At 46.6% G+C, this 23,012-nt stretch overlaps 1 protein-coding gene across 1 annotated transcript in view; it reads left to right on the top strand.

The window, feature by feature from the left end:
* The first annotated feature begins 276 nt into the window (after positions 1 to 276).
* Positions 277 to 23,012, top strand: part of LOC124595435 (male-specific lethal 3 homolog) — a 140,803-nt gene continuing 118,067 nt past the window's right edge. The window contains exon 1 of the mRNA XM_047134176.1: positions 277 to 539. Coding sequence (XP_046990132.1) covers positions 438 to 539 — 102 coding nt within the window. The 5' untranslated portion in view covers positions 277 to 437. The remainder of the gene's footprint in view (positions 540 to 23,012) is intronic.

Raw genomic sequence — 23,012 nt, 5'->3', positions numbered from 1 at the left:
GGCTGACTCATATGTGTTTCGAGCACTGGATTTGTGCCGACCGATCGTCCTCTCGGACCCTACGCCGATACTGTTTGACCGCGCAAAGTCGCAAACGTTATTCGAAGCAAAAAGATTCGTTCACACACTATCGAAAATTAAATTGTCGACAAATAAGAGAAATAACGATCCATCGAGGGCAAACTCTTCAACAACACTGTAATAGGTGAATGTTGCAGAAAACTAAAAGTGGATCAAAGGAATTTATATACGTATTTGTATAGAAGAACAAGTATAAAAAGATCTGGCATCTTTCATTCTTTAACAATACATAACTTCAGTTGGCAAATCAAAACCCCACTGGCAAAGATATGGAAATCCGAAGACGCGGTGATCTAGAAAACACTTTGATGAAGGTTATGGCGGGATTTCTTGTAAAGTAGCGCAAACGATAGATAATGGTGTCAACCCGCAGCCTTAGATCAAAATTTGCAGTAGGAGAAGAAGTTCTCTGCTATGAACCAGATCCTACGAAGGCAAGGGTGCTGTATGACTCTAAGGTATCATTCGTATTTTGTTACTACCACCTTTCGGTGTTCACTAGGTTGGTATTTAAAATTCGTTTGTATATTTTACATGATACGTACACGAATCGTTGCTGGAGGATAGCTTGTTATTTTCCAGGTTTTGGATGTGCGCCTTAGTGCGCACCAGTGTTTAGTGTGAACAACATTTCATTGCACGCCGGCGTGTTAACAATTACAACAACTAGCACACCGGTTTATGGTTTATTCGCATGTTTATTGATAAGAGTGCCCTGTGCATCCAAATATTTGCTCGGTGCCAGTAGTAGGCAATAGACATGACGATCAAAGAAACAGTTCCCTCTGTCTTCTCCAAGACGTTTTGCAGCGCAAACAACTTGTTTACGATGGAGCGGCATTTTCAGTTCAAAGACAATTCTAGAAACTAAACCTTTCGTTTTTCAAATTTTCATTCTTTAACATTGAATATTGGTGTCGGGCGTTCATATGGGTTTTTAATTCGAAAAATGGGTGGAGTACCCAAAATATTATTATCGGCCCACGGAGAATCGTTGGCATATGTTTCGTCGAGAGCAGCGAAACCCGAAATTGTGTTAATAGTTTCTATAGATTAGTGGCTAGCAAAATATCAGTCAGTCTGTTAGCATCGTTGCGGAGGATATTTGTGTACCTGTTTTGTGTGTTTGTTTACATTTGCGCGCGAGGGAATTAGTGCATTTATAAGATAAGTGCTCCCAAGTTTACATTAAAGGCCTTGCTAGTTGAACGAAACGAGCGTTCGGAAAACAGCCATAAAATCATCCTAAAAAACTGTGAACGATTGCTGTTATTTATAAAAGGTTTAATGAAACTTACAGTGCATTATGCCTAGAAGTCTCCTTTAAATAAACATATTTTTAAGAGAATGTTGGTGATTATTGCAAACGATAATACGATTTACAGCCGCGAATTTAAACATTTGCGTATTTACTGTTAGCACTAACGACGAATAATCTGCATTTCTCCTTTATGAAAGTCTTGATTGAAAACGCAGTAGTGTATCGTATATTTTTGATCAAGTGTTCTTTTTTATGTATGACTTCATAATTCTACGGATTTCATGAGCACATAATGCTACTAATACGAAAATAAATGGGAAGTATTCATTGGTTAATAAGTTTTCAGTGTACATTGAAACTGTAGAGCGCCTATGTGTAATTAGATTGATAATAACAGTCTCTATTAACTCCACACTAAGGCGTATGAGCAAGTTTCCTATGATGCTGAGATCTCAGTTTTAGATTGTCACTACATTTTCTATTTGAGAGGGATTAATAACACATAATTTGTGGTGTTATGTGCTGTCAACATTGCAATGGTTGTATAACAACCCCAACCCCTCCCCCCCCCCCCCCTTTTCATTCAGAATAATAATTGAAGTGAGAGTTATAGTGTTTTCTCCTCTTGCTATGGAATACAGTATAGGTAATCTGTTACCACATCCTTCATTTTGCATTCACCTTTGTTGGTTTCATTGGCCCACAACTGAATGTCACCCTTGAAAACTCATACTACACTGCAAATCATTGTCTTTGCAATAAAGACTTAAGATGGTGGCACTGTCGACATTGGAGAGGGGGGGGGACCCTCTCCACTACTTCACTTCAAAATCATGCTCGTGGTAACAGAGCTTTAGTGTAACCTGAGGTCTAGGTTAGCAGACTGTGTGATAATTGATTGTAAGTTGACAAAGCCAATGAAAGGCAATGTCTGAGTGGGGTGACTGTAAATGGGAAATTCCTTTAATCTTTCCCATCAGCCACCACACTGAGTGTAAGTTTGGTTTGTGTGATCAGTAATACACTTTTCGTCGTAAAAACTAAAACTACAAGGGAAAGCCAGAAAACTTGTATTAGTCCTAGGTAATAAGTCTGAGTATTCTGATGCACATTATGTACATAACCAGCACATTGGTCCTGACAATGAATGTTCTTCAGAGACATGCTATTCATGAACTTAATGTCTCTGGGAAGTGTGATAGGACCATTCTGATTCTCTATAGAAATAAATGATCTGATGTGCAAGAGAACTGAGCAACAATCTGCAGCTATTTGTTGATGTTTTGATGTAAGGTGTTGTCTTTGAGTGACTGTAGTATGATACTGGATGACTTGAACAGAATTTCTAGTTGTGATGGATGGCAGCTTGCTCTAAATGTAGAATAATGTAAGTTAATGGAGGTCAGTAGTAAAAACAGTCCCATGATATTTGAATACAGCATTATTAGTGTATTGTTTAACACAGTTTCGCTGATTAAATATCTAGGCATAACATTACAAAGTAATCTGAAAGCATGAAGGGCGGTAATAGGGAAGGTGAATGATAGACTGTGGTTGATTAGGAGAACTGTAGGAAAGTGTGGTTCACCTTTAAAGGAGACTGCATATAGAAGAAAATAGGCATTGAGGCAATTCAGAAATTGTCTGCCAGACTTGTTGCCAGTAGGTTCCATCAACAGGTGAGTATTACGGAGATTCAAGAACTTGAATGGGAATCTCGGAAGGAAAGAAGTTATCTTTCCACAGAATGGGTTTGGGAAAATTTGGAGAACCATTTGAAGCTGACTGCAGAATGATTCTAGTGCTGCCAATGCACATTTCACTTAAGGAGCCTGCAGGTAACAGAAATTGGGGCTCATTGTTTTTCCCTTGCTCTGTTTGCAAGTGGAATGGGAAAGGAAGTGAGTAGTAGGAAGTACCCTCCACCATGCACTATATGGTGGCTTGTGGAGTACAATGATGTATTTGCATTGCATATAAATTTATTAAATTCAAGGGAGTTCCACTATGTATAAAACTTTTATGCCAGTATGGATCTGGAAGATGTCTTTGGTCTAATGGTGCACATTGTAATTTTGTAAGGAAACATTGTGTTGCAAGAATCTCCACAAACTAGGCAGTACAACACTCTGCTCTCTATGAGAGTAGCAATGGGATGATAGTTTATCCAGACTTTCTGACTGTCGGAAATTTTAACTGAAATAGGATGCATTCCTAGTTTGTTGTGAATTCAATTTTGGCCAGTGCTCCTAACTCTCATGTGAGCGGTGCATGGAAGGGGGGGGGGGGGGGGAGCGGCAGTGGCAGAGACCAAGTAATGTGCACTATCTGAAACCTTTTGAAATGTGGGTGTACACTTACTAGATGCCTAACTGTGACGTCAATCTAAATTTGGTTCTGCTTATAGGGTTCTTTTTGATATTAAGAAAAGTTTCCAGTAAGGAAAATGTGTTACAATAATTTAGATTGTTTTAATCATCTTTATTTTAAGGAGTGGAACAGACCTATTTTAATGTGCTTGGAAAAATTTCCTTCCTTTCTTTGTGTAAGTGAATTTTACACTAATGACAAGGCTTGTCTTTCAAGGATTTGGCTGCAGGTGGTTATCATTATAGTTCTTTGCCAGGTCTTGGATAGATCTTGTCAGCTTCATCTCTATCTGCTCAAAGGTCTTACCTTTGGCAGCAATTGCTACGTCATCAGCATAAGTAGATGCTTTTATTTCAGAAGTAATTGGTTGATCATTTGTGTAGAGTTTGTACAACAGAAAAACAATGCACTTTGCTGAATGTGGAATCTGAATCTTCATTGATGAAATTCTTGTTTTGCATGGTGACAAAGTATCTCATATTTTGCAGCAAACATTGTATGAACTGTGGTGTTGAATGTACTTCTCATATCAGCTTTTGTGGTTGACCATGTCATAATCTACTGTAAGATCAGTGAAAGTCGCACCTGTGACTTGATGTCATTCATACCTATCCATAATCTGTTGGATCAAATTAATATTGTGTCCGCAATAGACCTCCTTGGGCGAAAGCTTGGGTGATCTTTTATGTGACATTATTTTCACATACTGTGATATCCGGTCTGGAATCAGTGTTCCCATTACAGTACCCAAATGGTAGAGAAGTGAAGCTGGATGGAAGTTTTTTGGATTTGTTGGTTTTTTTCCCAGGCTTTAGAAGTGCTGCTACTTTAGCTTCATGTCAAATCTTTCACATTTGCAATTTTAAGTTGCAGATGTTCGTAGGACTTAATATCCAATGTTTTGTAACAGGTCCAAACATTTCAATTTGTTCTGACCGTGATTCATATGGACCTGCAGCTTTGTTACTCATGGATATGATTTTTTCAGTTGAAAGGAATGCCAAGCTAGTGTTTGTCATCAGTATGTCTCATGAGTTTGGAATTTGTTATTGTTCAGAAGTAATTGAACAGTTTGGTCAAGAGTTACCTTAGGGTTTGGGCTCTTGTTACAGTTCTTTAATAATTCTAATTCCTTTTGGGCTGTTCTGTTGTGTGTCTAGCATTGATATTAGGTCACACCATTTGTTGCTTCTGGAAGCTGATACAGCATGCAGGAAGTCTTAACCCATTTTGGGTTGATCCTCAGAGAATGGATCAGTGTCAAATAGTTGCTCGTTAATATCTTTCTAATGGATCCTTGGAGACTGAATCCTAGGATATAGGGCCTAGTCCATTCTGCATCATCTTGCAATATTTTTATGCTAGATGGTTTGGACTGGTTCAGCAAACACATAAAACATATCTGAATGTGGATCAAGTCTTTAAGGCATCCATATCAAGTTGTTGTATAATTCTCTTATTGTGATTTCTTGAACTGGACAGTTTCTGGCGTCAACTGCTTCAATGGAACAAATGATAGGTTGATGCATATCCATGACACCATTTGTCACTTTTGGAGAATGGTGGGATCTTCAGGTCATGGATTAGTATCAGTCCATGCTTCCAGTTCTTCTCCAATTTTTTATATCAATTTTCTTGTACTCTGGCAGTTTGTCACCATTACTAACTTTGTGGTTTGAGAGAGGAAATTTGGTAATTAATTGAAGCTGAAGTTAGTGTTTGGTGGTTTATAAATGGATGTCACTGTAGGACTACCCAACTCGATCTGAACCATCAGGATTCTGTTATACTATGTTGCCCAGGTTAGGCCCAAGTGTCCGTAACCTCATTTTGCTCATCAACAATATTATTTTGTGCACAGTCTCTTCCTTGTGCCCCATGATCCGCATAAAAAGTTAGAGAGCTCTTAGATTGTTTGAAATTCTGTTAACAGCACGTGAATTTTCACATTTCTGGGTAATTTTCGGTTACTATTACATTCAGCAGAGAATGTCTTATTGCTTCCAGTTGCTTAAATTTTTATCTGGCTGTGCACCAAGGCATGTTTCACCACAGGGTGATCCTCATTACCAACAAACACTGTCCGCCTGTGTCCGTTCATGCGAATGGACAGTTTGTTGCTGGTCATTCCCACATAGAAAGCTTCACAGTGTAGGCAGGTCAGTTGGTAAATCACGTGGGTGCTTTCACACGTGGCTCTGCCTTTGATCGTGTACACCTTCCAGGTTACAGGACTGGAGTAGGTGGTGGTGGGAGGGTGCATGGGACAGGTTTTACACGAGGGGCAGTTACAAGGGTAGGATCCAGAGGGTAGGGAAGGTGGTATGGGGATTTCATAGGGATGAACCAAGAGGTTACGAAAGTTAGGTGGACGGCGGAAAGACACTCTTGGTGGAGTGGGGAGGATTTCATGAAGAATGGATCTCATTTCAGGGCAGGATTTGAGGAAGTCATATCCCTGCTGGAGAGCCACATTCACAGTCTGATCCAGTCCCGGAAAGTATCCTGTCACAAGTGGGGCACTTTTGGGGATCCTCTGTGGAAGGTTCTGGGTTTGAGGGGATGAGGAAGTGGCTCTGGTTATTTGCTTCTGTACCAGGTCGGGAAGGTAGTTGTGGGATGCGAAAGCTGTTTTCAGGTTGTTGGTATAATTGTTCAGGAATTCAGGACTGGAGCTGATTCGTTTGCCACGAAGACGTAGGCTGTGGGGAAGGGACCGTTGGATATGGAATGGGTGGCAGCTGTCATAATGGATGTACTGTTGCTTGTTGGTGGGTTTGATGTGGACGGGTGTGTGAAGCTGGCCATTGGACAGATGGAGGTCAGCGTCAAGGAAAGTGGCATGGGATTTGGAGTAGGACCAGGTGAATCTGATGGAACCAAAGGAGTTGAGGTTGGAGAGGAATTTCTGGAGTTCTTCTTCACTGTGAGTCCAGATCATGAAGATGTCATCAATATATCTGTACCAAACTTTGGGTTGGCAGGCCTGGGTAACCAAGATGGCTTCCTCTAAGCGACCCATAAATAGGTTGGCGTACGAGGGGGCCATCCTGGTACCCATGGCTGTTCGCTTTAATTGTTGGTATGTCTGGCCTTCGAAAGTGAAGAAGTTGTGAGTCAGGATGAAGCTGGCTAAGGTAATGAGGAAAGAGGTTGTAGGTAGGGTGGCAGGTGATCAGCGTGAAAGGAAGTGCTCCATCGCAGCGAGGCCCTGGACGTGCGAAATATTTGTGTATAAGGAAGTGGCATCAATGGTTACAAGGATGGTTTCCGGGGATAACAACTTGGGTAAGGATTCCAGGCATTCGAGAAAGTGGTTGGTGTCTTTGATGAAGGATGGGAGACGGCATGTAATGGGTTGACGGTGTTGATCTACGTAGGCAGAGATTCGTACTGTGGGGGCTTGGTAACCAGCTACAATGGGGCAGCCGGGATGATTGGGTTTGTGAATTTTAGGAAGTAGGTAGAAGGGAGGGGTGTGAGGTGTCGGTGGGGTCAGGAGGTTGGTGGAGTCAGGTGAAAGATTTTGTAGGGGGGCTTAAGGTTCTGAGGATTCTTTGAAGCTCCGCCTGGACATCACGAATGGGATTATCTTGGCAAACTTTGTATGTAGTGTTGTCTGAAAGCTGACGCAGTCCCTCAGCCAGTCCCGACGATAAAGTACCACGGTCATGGAACCCTTGTCCGCCGGAAGAATGACGATGGATCGGTCAGCCTTCAGATCACGGATAGCCTGGGCTTCAGCTGCGATGATATTGGGAGTAGGATTAAGGTGTTTCAAGAAGGATTGAGAGGCAAGGCTGGAAGTGAGAAATTCCTGGAAGGTTTGGAGAGGATGATTTTGAGGAAGAGAAGGTGGGTCCCGCTGTGACGGAGGATGGAACTGTTCCAGGCAGGGTTCAATTTGGATAGTGCTTGGGGAGTTGGATCATTTGCAGTAGGATTAAGATTATTTTTCTTCTTGGCAAAAGTGATATTTCCAGCAGAGAGTGCGAGTGTAGGAAAGTAAATCTTTGACGAGGGCTGTTTGGTTGAATTGGGAGTAGGGCTGAAGGTGAGGCCTTTCGATAGGACAGAGGTTTCGGTTTGGGGGAGAGGTTTGGAGGAAAGGTTAACTACTGAATTAGGATGTTGTGGTTCCAGATTGTGTTCATTAGAATTTTGAGGTTTTGGGGGGAGTGGAGCTGGAAGTGGGAGATTGAGTAGATGGGAGAGACTGGGTCTGTGTGCAATGAGAGGAGGTTGAGGTTTGCTGGGAAAGGTTGTGGAGGGTGAGTGAGTTGCCTTTCTGGAGGTGGGAAACCAGGAGATTGGATAGTTTTTTGAGGTGGAGGGTGGCATGCTGTTCTAATTTGCGGTTGGCCTGTGGGAGGATGCTCTGAACAGCCAGTGTGGATGTGGGAGAGGAAAGATTGAGGACTTTTATTAAGGATAGGAGTTGACGAGTGTGTTCATTGGCTGAGTTGATGTGTCGGTGAAGGATTAGGCGGGTGAGGGCTACGGATTGTTCAGTTTGGAACTGGTTTAGGGACTGATGGAAAGAATGGTTACAGCCAGAGATGGGAACTTTAAGTGTGAGGCCTTTGGAAGTTATGCCAAATCTCAGACGAGCCTGAGTGAATAAAATACGGGAGCGTAATCTGGCTAGGGTGAAGGCATGTTTGCGGAGGGAATGTAAATAAAACTTAATGGGGTCACTGTGGGGATGTGGATGTGGATGTGATATGGTATTAGAAGGTGGAAAGTGTAACATGAGACTGAAATGAAAATGAAAATAAAAATATATGGGGAGAGATAAAGGTGAACTAGAAAGCAGCTGTAGATCTGGTGCGAAAAAAGTCTAAAAAGTGTTGGTTAAAGCTGAGCTATGTTGATCCTGTGGTGTACTTGGGTTGGTAAACAACGATGTGCACACAGGTTAGGTGGTTGTGTTGCTTCCAAAACACGTTAAAGGGTGGAGAAATTTGGGAAAATTTCGAAAAAACTGCGTGTAAATGTATTAAAAGGAGTGGTTTTGTGGTGGCAGATTATGAAAATGAGGTTAACAATTGTCTGACAAAGAAATAATGACATTAAAACCTGTGGGAAGCAGCTAAAAATGATCAGTGATGTGGGAAAAATGGAAATAAAGCGAAAGTTGTTAGAACTAGCCGAAATGGTTGTTTGATAGGTGAAAGGAACTGTTTGTGTACTGGGAAACGTGGATTTTATAGCAGCGGTAGTGTTGAAAGCGGAAAAAAATTTTTTGGTTATGGTTTGGAAGTGGGTTACGTATTACTGAGTATATATAGGCAGGATAAAATTGTATAGTAGATTATGGTAAAAAGGAGAAGGTGAATACAAAGTGAAACTACTTGCACAAACAAAAAGAGAAAGTAAGATGACAGAAAAGATTTCGAAATGCAACAGTGACAATAACAAACGTAATTGTTGGATTCAAATTAATGATATGAATATAATAGAGGGAAACATTCCACGTAGTGTGATGCACATATGTCCAGTTAATAGATAATAAGACTAATTATAGAATTTGAGTCCTAGGCCTATAGGATTGTCACTTGTTCTGATAGTTATATAAATTTTTATATTTTGTTTGGATGTGTTATGGAAAGTTCTGGCTAACTGTAAATAATTTGATTAAAAATGGCAACTTACTGCATAATAGAGACATTGAGTTGGCACACCTGAATGAAACTGAAAACTTCACTAGCTTTCGGATGAATCTGTTTTACACGCGCACACGTACAGCTACATTGTGCTGGCTGAGTAAATGATGCTGAGACTGTAGCTCAGCAGATAGGCAGGGATGAGGGGGTTGTGTCGAGTGGATTAGTTGGGGAGAATGCTACTTTCAAATATTGGCAGTAATTCATTGTGAATTAAATATTAACATGTCTTTCTATGCTTGCCTTCCCATTGCACATGTTGTACACTAGTCTTGAAATAATTTTTATTAAGAATCCTCCCTCTTCTGTGTGAGTATGTTTTGGAATTGCACAGTGTTATTTGTTTAGTATCTGCTAGTTTTCAGTTATAGTTAGAAGTCATTAACAGTGGCAGAGGCCTGAATACTAATTTTTTTCTCGCTTGGAAAATTCATTGGTGAAATTGGGTTCTGGCACTGAGTAATGTTTCCAGTTCATTTTTTTTTTCTTTCTGACTATTTTAAACTGTCCAAATTTCTATGAGCTAAAAACTGTTATGTCTTAGGTACTCATCAATGATCCTAGATTTCTCATAATTAACTGAAAGTTTCCCAGTGAGAATCTGTAGATGGTTAAAATAATAATAGCAGTACTCTGTAATAAAAGCCAAGAAGCATGTCTATGCATATGATTATCTCATTGCTCGGTTCAGTATTTTTTACTTCACATCGACTTTTAAAGATGTGACAACCCCATTTTATATCAACAAACAAAACAATCTTATAACTGCTTGTCTCACTGTGTTTGTATGGTGTCCATATAGGCTCAGAACATCTGTCTGCTGAATTTTGCACATATTGCAATCATATATGAAGGTTAAGTAACTTGATGTTCAATACATGCTACTCAGATTTCTAAATGTACTTTTCCCAAGGGGCTCATGGTTCTTTCGTGAGTTTATGCGTGCGCTGATCAGATCCTGAACTGTTGCAACCCTTTCTTCCTTCCTGGGATGTGGACCCGCCTCCCTGTCCTCACTCCTTACCAACTGCCCCCCCCCCCTTTCCCCACTCTGTGTCCTTGTGTATGTAGACCCACCTATCATCCTGATTTCTGCTATCTCCTATAGTTTTGTCCCTTCATATTATCTTTTCGGCATTTTGGGTCCAATTTGGGTTTGATCTCCCCTTCTAAATTTTATCTCCCTAGTGTGAACTGGGAAAGAACACCTTACTTAGCTGCTTTATGACCTTACTACCTTTTCCATCTTTTCCTTGATGCTGTTGTCGTTTAATGTTCTATAGCCAGTACAGTAGCCAGTCTGTGTGGTAGGCCCCCCAGCGGGCTCACAGTTCTTTCGTGAGTACGTGTGTGGCGAGCACGGGGCCCCGAGCTATTGCAGCCTTCCTTCTTTCCCGTCCCCTCCTTTCCTGTCCTTGCTCCTTCCCCTCTGCCCTCTCCCTCTCTTGGTGTCCTTGTTTACGTTGGCCCTGCTATCCTCCTGGTTATGTTGGCTTTGCGATTTGGTTTTGTTGAGTAATTACCTCATCCTTTTGGCATCATCTGGTCCCCCTCTGGGGTTTGATCTCCATTACTAAGTTTCTATTTCATAGTGTGAGCCATTTGGGGAAGAGCACCTTACCTAGTGTCTCTGGCGTGTGCCCCCTAGTTCCTTCCATCTTTTCCTTCACGTCATTGTCTGATGCTTGGGTACATTGCCAGCGCAGTAGCCAGCCCATGTGGTGGGGTCACCATGTACCCTAATGGTTGAGCCCCCTGAAGACACAGGGATCACATTTCTGATACCTGAGCTGTGACCACCTCATGTAAGCCTAGGAGTGGTTGCTTGTCATCCTGGAGCATCGAACTCCTGGCAATGGCCGCCGTGCCAGACGGCTGTTGCTGTGGCTGGGTGGCGCCCTTGGGGAGAGCCCCTGATCGGAGAGGGTGGTATCAGGGTGGACGCTATGCAAATGAAATGCATATGGGTCCAGAACTCTGGCCATTCTTCAACAGCCATCTCTTTGAATGGAACTGATTCTTTTAGTGCTGCTTCTTCTGCCCCTTTGGCCTTCCCTTCCGTGGCTACCCCCTGGGAGGAGGGTCAGGCTCATCGGCTAGGAGCAAAACCGCTATCTGGTTTGCACCAGGACTGATGGTGATACTTTCACCAAGACCAAACCTTTATTTTTTGTGGAACACATTGAAGACAAGTTTGTTTGGCAAAGTGGACACTCTGAGCAAGATGCGGTAGGGTTTGTTGTTGATCAAAACTGCTTCAGCTGCCCATTCTGTGGCCCTTCTTGCCTGTGACCATCTTAGCACATTTCCTGTGTTCATTATCCCCCTTCCCCCACCAGTCTTTGAATGCGGTTCAAGGTGTAATTTTTCACAGGGACCTCATCCTTCAAACTGATGAGGAACTTGGATACAATATAGGATGGCGGGGTGTTAACTTTGTTCGGCGTTTTCAGAACGGGCTGAAGGACAGTCGCATTGATACTAGTGCCTTTATCCTGGCCTTTGAAGGCATACTCTACCTGAGAAGGTCAAGATTATGGCTTATCGATGTGATGTGAAGCCGTACATCCCACCACCTATGAGATGTTTTAAGTGTTTGAGTTTTGGACACATCTTCCCACTGTTCGCAGACCCCTCTCTCTTGTGACTGTAAACGTCCACTCCATGAGGGGAGTTCCTATATTCCCTCTCCTGTGTGTGTTAATTGCCATGGCAATCATTCTCCAAATTCACCGGATTGCGCAGCTTATAAGAAAGAAAAGATGAAACAGGAGTATAAGTCCCTTGATCGTCTAAACTACACTGAGGCTCGTAAGAAGTATGCACGTATTCAGCCGGTGTAAATGACGTCTAGCTATGCTTTAGTTACATCTTCACCCCTTGCTGTTGCTGTTGTTGTTATGGTCCACCTGGACTCTGGAGTCACAGTTTGCAATCTTTATCTCCCTCCTGACAGGACTCTTACACCTGCTGCCTTACCTGCCCTTCTTCAGCATCTACATCTACATTTATACTCCGCAAGCCACCCAACGGTGTGTGGCGGAGGGCACTTTACGTGCCACTGTCATTACCTCCCTTTCCTGTTCCAGTCGCGTATGGTTTGCGGGAAGAACGACTGTCTGAAAGCCTCCGTGCGCGCTCTAATCTCTCTAATTTTACATTCGTGATCTCCTCGGGAGGTATAAGTAGGGGGAAGCAATATATTCGATACCTCATCCAGAAACGCACCCTCTCGAAACCTGGACAGCAAGCTACACCGCGATGCAGAGCGCCTCTCTTGCAGAGTCTGCCACTTGAGTTTATTAAACATCTCCGTAACGCTATCACGGTTACCAAATAACCCTGTGACGAAACATGCCGCTCTTCTTTGGATCTTCTCTATCTCCTCCGTCAAACCGATCTGGTACGGATCCCACACTGATGAGCAATACTCAAGTATAGGTCGAACAAGAGTTTTGTAAGCCACCTCCTTTGTTGATGGACTACATTTTCTAAGCACTCTCCCAATGAATCTCAACCTGGTACTCGCCTTACCAACAATTAATTTTATATGATCATTCCACTTCAAATCGTTCCGCACGCATACTCCCAGATATTTTACAGAAGTAACTGCTACCAGTGTTTGTTCCGCTATCATATAATCATACAATAAAGGATCCTTCTTTCTATGTATTCGCAATACATTACATTTGTCTATGTTAAGGGACAGTTGCCACTCCCTGCACCAAGTGCCTATCCGCTGCAGATCTTCCTGCATTTCGCCACAATTTTCTAATGCTGCAACTTCTCTGTATACTACAGCATCATCCGCGGAAAGCCGCATGGAACTTCCGACACTATCTACTAGGTCATTTATATATATTGTGAAAAGCAATGGTCCCATAACACTCCCCTGTGGCACGCCAGAGGTTACTTTAACGTCTGTAGACGTCTCTCCATTGATAACAACATGCTGTGTTCTGTTTGCTAAAAACTCTTCAATCCAGCCACACAGCTAGTCTGATATTCCGTAGGCTCTTACTTTGTTTATCAGGCGACAGTGTGGAACTGTATGGAACGCCTTCCGGAAGTCAAGAAAAATAGCATCTACCTGGGAGCCTGTATCTAATATTTTCTGGGTCTCATGAACAAATAAGGCGAGTTGGGTCTCACACGATCGCTGTTTCCGGAATCCACGTTGATTCCTACATAGTAGATTCTGGGTTTCCAGAAACGACATGATACTCGAGCAAAAAACATGTTCTAAAATTCTACAAGAGATCGACGTCAGAGATATAGGTCTATAGTTTTGCGCAACTGCTCGACGACCCTTCTTGAAGACTGGGACTATCTGTGCTCTTTTGCAATCATTTGGAACCCTCCGTTCCTCTAGAGACTTGTGGTACACGGCTGTTAGAAGGGGGGCAAGTTCTTTCGCGTACTCTGTGTAGAATCGAATTGGTATCCCGTCAGGTCCAGTGGACTTTCCTCTATTGAGTGATTCCAGTTGCTTTTCTATTCCTTGGACACTTATTTCGATGTCAGCCATTTTTTCGTTTGTGCGAGGATTTAGAGAAGGAATTGCAGTGCGGTCTTCCTCTGTGAAACAGCTTTGGAAAAAGGTGTTTAGTATTTCAGCTTTACCCGTGTCATCCTCTGTTTCAATGCCATCATCATCCCGTAGTGTCTGGATATGCTGTTTCGAGCCACTTACTGATTTAACGTAAGACCAGTACTTCCTAGGATTTTCTGTCAAGTCGGTACATAGAATTTCACTTTCGAATTCACTGTACGCTTCACGCGTAGCCCTCCTTACGCTAACTTTGACATCGTTTAGCTTCTGTTTGTCTGAGAGGTTTTGGCTGCGTTTAAACTTGGAGTGAAGCTCTCTTTGCTTTCGCAGTAGTTTCCTAACTTTGTTGTTGTACCACGGTGGGTTTTTCCCGTCCCTCACAGTTTTACTCGGCACGTACCTGTCTAAAACGCATTTTACGATTGCCTTGAACTTTTTCCATAAACACTCAACATTGTCAGTGCCGGAACAGAAATATTCGTTTTGATCTGTTAGGTAGTCTGAAATCTGCCTTCTATTAATCTTGCTAAACAGATAAACCTTCCTCCCTTTTTTCATATTCCTATTAACTTCCATATTCAGGGATGCTGCAACGGCCTTATGATCACTGATTCCCTGTTCTGTACATACAGAGTCAAAAAGTTCGGGTCTGTTTGTTATCAGTAGGTCCAAGATGTTATCTCCATGAGTCGGTTCTCTGTTTAATTGCTCGAGGTAATTTTCGGATAGTGCACTCAGTATAATGTCACTCGATGCTCTGTCCCTACCACCCGTCCTAAACATCTGAGTGTCCCAGTCTATATCTGGTAAATTGAAATCTCCACCTAAGACTATAACATGCTGAGAAAATTTATGTGAAATGTATTCCAAATTTTCTCTCAGTTGTTCTGCCACTAATGCTGCTCAGTCGGGAGGTCGGTAAAAGGAGCCAATTATTAACCTAGCTCGGTTGTTGAGTGTAGCCTCCACCCATAATAATTCACAGGAACTATCCACTTCTACTTCACTACAGGATAAACTACTACTAACAGCGACGAACACTCCACCACCGGTTGCATGCAATCTATCCTTTCTAAACACCGTCTGTACCTTTGTAAAAATTTCGGCAGAATTTATCTCTGGCTTAAGCCAGCTTTCTGTACCTATAACGATTTCAGCTTCAGTGCTTTCTATCAGCGCTTGAAGTTCTGGTACTTTACCAACGCAGCTTCGACAGTTGACAATTACAATTCCGATTGCTGCTTGGTCCCCGCATGTCCTGACTTTACCCCGCACCCGTTGAGGCTGTTGCCCTTTCTGTACTTGCCCAAGGCCATCTAACCTAAAAAACCGCCCAGCCTCCTCCTCAGGGGTTTTAATGTTAATCATCCCTTGTGGGGCAGTGCATTTCCATGTAGTCGGAGTCTTCTCATAGACAAGTTTCTTGCAGACAATGACTTGTGCCTTCTTAATGATGGCTCACCTACCCGTTTCAGTGCCGGTCGTGGTACCTTTTCTGCCATTGATCTTTCTCTTTCTTCTCCCTCCTCCCTTCATTACACTGGTGAACGTGCCAGTTGGCCTCTATATACTGCGCAGGTCATTTCCTCTCCCTCTTTGTCGGGTTGTATTGATGACGTCCTATGTGACATGTCTGATGTGATTGTCCGCACTGCTAGCCTTGCTATCCCATGCTCATCTGGACCATTTCACCGCCGGAAAGTCCCGTGGCGGAGTACAGCCATTACCATTGCCATCTGTGATAGTCTTCGAGCTTCGCAACACCTTAAGGAGGCACCCATCTGCTGCCAACCTTATTACCTTTAAATGCCTCTGCGCCAAAACCCATTACTTAATCAAACAGAGCAAACGGTTGTGTTGGGAATGCTTTGTTTCTTCCCTCGGTTCTACTGTCCCTATGTTGCAGGTATGGGCTACACTCTGCTCTCTCCAAAGTTGCCATCGGCAGTCTACCCTCCCAGGCGTTACCCTCCCGGATGGCCTTAGCATGGACCTGTTGATTCTCGTGGAACATCTTGCAACCCATTTTGCAACAGCATCAGCCTCCTGTCTGGCTGCTTTCCTTCATCAGAAACAGCGGGCCGAAGCTACCATCTTATGTTTTACTTCTTGTCAGTCAGACTCTTATAACGAACCTTTTACTGAATGGGAACTTCTTTCTGCACTTTCTTCTTCTCATGATATGGCCTCTGGCCCAGACTCCATTCATAACCAATTGCTTCAGCGTCTTAGTGCTCCACAATGACGACATCTTCTCCGTGTGCTTAACCGAATTTGGCTCCAGGGTGACTTCCCTTCTCAGTGGAGGGATAGCATCGTGGTTGCTGTCCTTAAGCCTGGTAAGAACCCCCTGTTTGTCGAAAGCTATTGGCCAATCAACCTGACAAACGTTGTTTGCAGGTTGCTTGAATGGATGGTAGCCCGTCGGCTCAGTTGGGTCCTCGATTCTTGGGATCTATTGTCCCCTTACCAGTGTGGCTTCCGAGAGGTATGGTCTCCGATCGATCATTGACTTTCTTGGAATCCACAGTTTGGCATGCTTTTTCTCAGCGCCACCATTTGGTTGCAGTATTTTTCCACCTTCGCAAGGCCTAGGACATGGCTTGGCACAGATCCAGGAGAATGGCATTCTGCAGGGTTCCGGATTGAGTGTACTTGTTTTCCTCATTGGTATAGATGGACTTGTGGCCTCAGTCGGTCCTTTTGTCACACCTACTCTGTATGTTGGTGATTTCTGCATTTGGGTTAGTTCCTCTTCGATGGCCTCTGCAGAGAGGCAGCTCCAGGGTGCTATACGGTGTGCCTCTGCATGGACCCTCTCAAATGGATTTCAATTCTCTCCTTTAAAATCGCAGGTGGGCCACTTCTTTCGCCGTACTACGGTCCACCGCAATCTGGAGCTGTACCTCAATGCACAGCAATTACCTGCGGTCCCACAGTTTCATGCCTTGGGTCTTCTTTTTGAGAACAAGCTCACTTGGCTGCCTCATAGCAGACTTCTGAAGGTAGGATGTTTCCATAAACTCAGTGTCCTTCGCTTTCTTGCCCACACCTCTTCGGGTGCGGATCGTTCCACTCTTCTCCACATTTATCGGGCTTTAGTGCTGTCTCACGTGGACTATGTTTGTCAAGTTTATGGTTCGGCTGCTCCTTCCACACTGTGCCTCCTGGATCTGGTCCACCATTGTGGTATCCGTTTGGCCACCGGTGCCTTCCCTACTAGCCCTGTTGATAGTCTCCTGGTTGAAGCTGGGATCCCGCCCTTACTCTTTGGTGGTCCCAGCTTCTGGTTTCGTATGCATTCGCTGTCTGTTACTCTCCCACTCGTCCTTCCTATTCTATCCTGTTCCCAGACCAAGGACATCGCCCACCTGATTCCCGCCCTCGGGCGGGTTTACCAGTTGTGTTCCGCCTTGTCTCTTCGCTGTGATTTTCAGCTTCCTTCTTTGTCCTGTCTCCTACATTCCCTCCCCAACACCCCACCTTGGTTAGTTCCTCGGCCCCGGATTCGGATGGATCTCCACTGAGGTCCGAATGATTCCGTTCCCCTGATGGTGTTCAGTTGTTTTTTCCACCGAATTGTATTGGAGTTTTGGGATACTGTTATTTTTTACACCAGTGACTCTAAATCTGTTGATCATGTGGGATATGTCTTCATGTCCTCTGTTGGCATTGAAAATCATCTCCTGCCAACTGCATGTGGGGTGTTTACTGCGGAATTGATGGCAATTTCCCAGGCCCTTACCTTTATTAAACGGTCCCAACTCAAGCGCGTTTTGTTATGTACGGACCCAATGAGTGGCCTTCAGGCTATTGACCAATGTTTTTCCCGCCATCCCTTGGTCTCAGCCATCCATGACCATCTCACTGATCTTCACCATGCTGCTTGTTCCACTGACTTCCTTTGGGTCCCTGGCTATGTGGGTATCCCGGGTAATGAGCTTGCCGATCATCTGGCTGGGGGAGCAGCCACTAACCCCCTCCCTTCTCTGTCACCCCTCCTGCGTCAGATTTACAGCTTCATATCAAATCCCACTTCGCACAATCATGTGCCAACTCCTGGGAGGCTACCTCCCTGTCTAATAAACTTCGTGCAATTAAGGTGATGCCTGTTCTGTGGCGTTCTTCCTTCCACCTCTCCTGAATGGACTCGACCACCCTGTGTCGTCTCCGCATTGGCCATACCAGGCTGACCCACGGTTTTATTTTCCGTAATGAGCCACACTCACTTGGTGGTTGTGGAGCCTTCCAGTCGGTAGCCCACATTTTGGTGGAATCCCCCCTTCTTTTGACTCTGCTTACTAAATGCAGACTTCCCGCACTTTACCTTTAATATTGGCAGATGCTCCCCGTATGGTTGAACTGGTTCTCAGTTTCCTCTGTGAAAGTGGCTTTTATTTTCAGTCATGAGGTTTTTAATCTCCCTCTGGATTAGGGGCAGGGGGGTGAGGGTTGGGGTGTCTCCTACTGTAAGCTGTGTTTGGAGATTCCTAACTCTCCTCCCTGGTCAAGATCCCCTTCTCTCTCCTTTATTCTCTGTTTTTGTTGCTTTTTAGATTTGGTCAGTCTCCTTTTACAATACACACTTTTACATTCTAGTGGTTGACACTTTTGAATAGCAGGTGGTCTTGCCTGTACTGCATCAGATCATAGCCTTGGGGTTGCCCGCTTGCTGACTTCCCTCCTTTTGTTTTCACAATTGACAACACAGCTGAACTGTAACGTATTTTAGCCTTTTACCTTTTATCGTTATGACTCTTCTGAGATGTAAATCCATCTGAATGGATCACCTTTGAAACAAGGGACTGATGACTTTGCTGTTTGGTCCCTTCAACCCCAATCAACCAACCAACCATGTGTTAGGCTCATTATTTACCCTTGTGGTTGAGCCCCCTGACAACACAGTGATCAACAGTCTGATATCTGTGCTGATACTTCCCCAAATATGCCTAGGAGTGGTTGCTTGTGATTCTGGATCATTTGAACTTCTGGCAACAGCAGTCATAATAGATGGCCCTTGCTGTGGCTGGATGGCTCCCATGGAGTACCCCTGATTCGAATGTGTGGTATCAGAGTTGATGCTTTGCGTGTGAAACGCATTAAGCTCCAAAAAACTGGCTGTTCTTTTACTGCCATCTCTTCAGTTGGAAATGGATTGTTTAATAGTGCTTCTTATGACCTCATGGCCTTCCCTTCCCTGGCTATCCTCAGGAAGGAAGGAAGGCCAGGCCCACTGGCTTTGAGTGAAACCCTTTTCACATTAAAAGGTCTGAAATAGGACTGCCGAGGACATTTTAATGGCCACCAAGCCACTGTTTTTTGTGGAAACTATGGAAGACAAGTTTTGCGAAGTGCGATCTCTGAGTAATATGCAGCCAGGCTCGCTGTTGATCAAAACCTCATCTGCTATCCATTCTGCAGCCTTTTGTGCCTGTGACTATCTTAGTGACCTCTTGGTGCCCATTACTCCACAACAGTTTTCGGTTTTCTTTTAGGGTCTCATTTTTCATGGGGGACCTCATCTTCAAGCTGGTGACCAACTCTGAGGAACTCTGGGCCAGTCTGGAACAGCGGGGCATTCATTTTGTTTGGCATTTTCAGAACGACAGTCGTATCTATACTAGCACCTTTTTTCTGGCTTTTGAGGGGGTACCTTTCTAGAGATAAAGATTATTGTTCATCAGTGATACCTGAAGTATGTCCACCCACCCATGAGATGAGATGTTTACAGTGTTTGTGTTCGACATATTTTCTCATTGTACAGTGGACCCTCTGTGGTGAACATGGACTGCCACTCACTAGGACAGCACCTTTCTTCTGCTACCCGTGTCTGTTAATTATCTCTACTGTCACTCTACATGCTCTTTGGGCTGCCCGGTTTATAAGAAGGAAAAGAAATTATGGGAGTATCAGTCCCTTGATTGTTTATCCTACACTGAGGCTCAGAAATTTGACAGACTTCATCTCTGTTCTGCCCTTTTCCCCCCTCCTCCCACCCCGTTCTCTCCTCTTCCCCTGCTGTTCCCATGTCCTCTCCTCTGGGTGCCACTCTCCATACCTGACTGGAGAAGTGTGCCTCTTCTTTAGTGCCTGCTGGTGATGGGGCACCCTTTCAGCACCCCTCCTGGCATCTCCTAAAGCAGTGGCCTGTTGTCACAAGCTGGGTGTGGGAGACAGTCTGTGGGCCTTAAGGTTGCCCACTATCTGTTCCAGATCTTGCTGAAGCCTGCTCTCTTCTGGCCCTGCACTCCTCGATCTGTGAAAGAAAAGAAGAAAAAACACAAGTTCCAGGACAAGACTGCTCCGTATCCCTTGGCAGTGCCAAGCCCCTCCTCGCAACCTGAATCTGACTACTTCTTTATGGATGTATTTGTGTCTTAGTTGGTGGCTGATGGTTACTCAGTAGCATGACTGGCTTCAGCCCATTCACCTTCCATTTGGATCTTCATTCCATGCTTGTCCAGTGGTATTGCAATGGTTACTGGAGTCACCTTCCAGTGTTGCAAACCGTAATTTCCTTCTGCTCGACAGCTTTTCGTTCTCCAGGAAATTTGTTTTACTGATGTTCACTCATTGACCCGTGGATTCATGCTTTGTTGGAACCAGATGGACCTTTTGAGGGCTTCCAGTGGCATTTGCACGTTGGTCCCTAGGATGTTGTTAGTGCATGGATCCCTCTTCATTCCACATTGGAAGCAATTGCCGTTTGGGTCCACTTGGATTCTGCGGTCAGTTTGCAGCATCTCCCTCCTTCTTGACAGGCCACCTGCACTTGCTGCCCTAACTGCTCTCCCTCAGCATATCCTCTCACCCTTCCTCTTCCTTGCGAATTTTAATGCACAACACGTGTTGTGGGGCAGTTTTTTTTCATCTAGTCGGGGTCTCCTCATAGTCAAGTTTCTTGCAGACCACAACCTGTACCATCTTAATGATGTTTCACCTACCCTTTTGAGAGCTGTTTTCTCTGCCATTGATCTTACACTCACTTCTCCTCCCCTTCTCCTTTCATTACACTGGTTGCTGCACAATGACCTTTGTGATAGCGACCATTTCCTGTTGATTTGCTTGTTTCCTTCCTGCCTCCAGATGACCAGATTACGCTGCTGGGCTTTCCATTCTGTTAATTGGTCTCTATATTCCTCCCAGGTCATATTTACCCCTCAATTGCCAGGTTGTATTGACGAAGTTGTCCATGAAGTGTCAGATATGATCATTAGCACATCTGGTATCGCTCTCTCTTCCTCCCCACCCCCCCTCTTCCTCCCCACCCCCCCTCTTCCTCCCCACCCCCCCTCTTCCTCCCCACCCCCCCTCTTCCTCCCCACCCCCCCTCTTCCTCCCCACCCCCCCCTCTTCCTCCCCACCCCCCCTCTTCCTCACCACCCCCCCTCTTCCTCACCACCCCCCCTCTTCCTCACCACCCCCCCTCTTCCTCACCACCCCCCCCTCTTCCTCACCACCCCCCCTCTTCCTCACCACCCCCCCCTCTTCCTCACCACCCCCCCTCTTCCTCACCACCCCCCCTCTTCCTCACCACCCCCCCTCTTCCTCCCCACCCCCCCTCTTCCTCCCCACCCCCCCTCTTCCTCCCCACCCCCCCTCTTCCTCCCCACCCCACCCCCCCATCTGTCTCCCCACCCCACCCCTCCCATCTGTCTCCCCACCCCACCCCCCCCATCTGTCTCCCCACCCCACCCCCCCCATCTGTCTCCCCCCCCATCTGTCTCCCCCCCCCATCTGTCTCCCCACCCCACCCCACCCCCCATCTGTCTCCCCACCCCACCCCACCCCCCATCTGTCTCCCCACCCCCCCCCCCCCCATCTGTCTCCCCACCCCACCCCCCCCATCTGTCTCCCCACCCCACCCCCCCCATCTGTCTCCCCACCCCACCCCACCCCATCTGTCTCCCCACCCCACCCACCCCCCATCTGTCTCCCCACCCCACCCCCCCCATCTGTCTCCCCACCCCCCCATCTGTCTCCCCCCCCACCCCCCCCAATCTGTCTCCCCACCCCACCCCCCCATCTGTCGCCCCACCCCACCCCCCCCCCATCTGTCTCCCCACCCCACCCCCCCATCTGTCTCCCCACCCCACCCCCCCCCATCTGTCTCCCCACCCCACCCCCCCCCCCATCTGTCTCCCCACCCCACCCCACCCCACCCCCCCATCTGTCTCCCCACCCCACCCCCCCCATCTGTCGCCCCACCCCACCCCCCCCCATCTGTCTCCCCACCCCACCCCCCCATCTGTCTCCCCACCCCCCCCCCCCATCTGTCTCCCCACCCCACCCCCCCCATCTGTCTCCCCACCCCACCCCCCCATCTGTCTCCCCACCCCACCCCCCCCTCTGTCTCCCCACCCCACCCCCCCCCCTCTGTCTCCCCACACCACCCCCCCCCTCTGTCTCCCCCCCACCACCACCCCCCCCCTCTGTCTCCCCACACCTCCCCCCCCTCTGTCTCCCCACCCCCCCCTCTGTCTCCCCACCCCCCCCCCCCCTCTGTCTCCCCCCCCTCTGTCTCCCCACCCCCCCCTCTGTCTCCCCACCCCACCCCCCCTCTGCCTCCCCACCCCCCCCGCCCTCTGCCTCCCCACCCCCCCGCCCTCTGCCTCCCCACCCCCCCGCCCTCTGCCTCCCCACCCCCCCCACCCCGCCCTCTGCCTCCCCACGCCCCCCCCCCGCCCTCTGCCTCCCCACGCCCCCCCCCCCCGCCCTCTGCCTCCCCACCCCCCCCCCGCCCTCTGCCTCCCCACCCCCCCCGCCCTCTGCCTCCCCACCCCCCGTCCGTCTCCCCACCCCCCGTCCGTCTCCCCACCCCCCCGTCCGTCTCCCCACCCCCCCCGTCCGTCTCCCCACCCCCCCCCGTCCGTCTCCCCACCCCCCCCAGTCCGTCTCCCCCCCCCCGGTCCGTCTCCCCCCCCCCCCCCCGGTCCGTCTCCCCCCCCCCCCCCGGTCCGTCTCCCCACCCCCCCCCCGTCCGTCTCCCCACCCCCCCCCCGTCCGTCTCCCCACCCCCCCCGTCCGTCTCCCCACCCCCCCCGTCCGTCTCCCCACCCCCCCCGTCCGTCTCCCCACCCCC

The sequence above is a fragment of the Schistocerca americana genome, chromosome 2 (assembly GCF_021461395.2).
Source record: "Schistocerca americana isolate TAMUIC-IGC-003095 chromosome 2, iqSchAmer2.1, whole genome shotgun sequence".
NCBI lineage: Eukaryota > Metazoa > Arthropoda > Insecta > Orthoptera > Acrididae > Schistocerca > Schistocerca americana.
The sequence above is the reverse complement of the archived record's forward strand: the minus strand, read 5'-3'. Positions and strand labels throughout refer to the sequence as shown.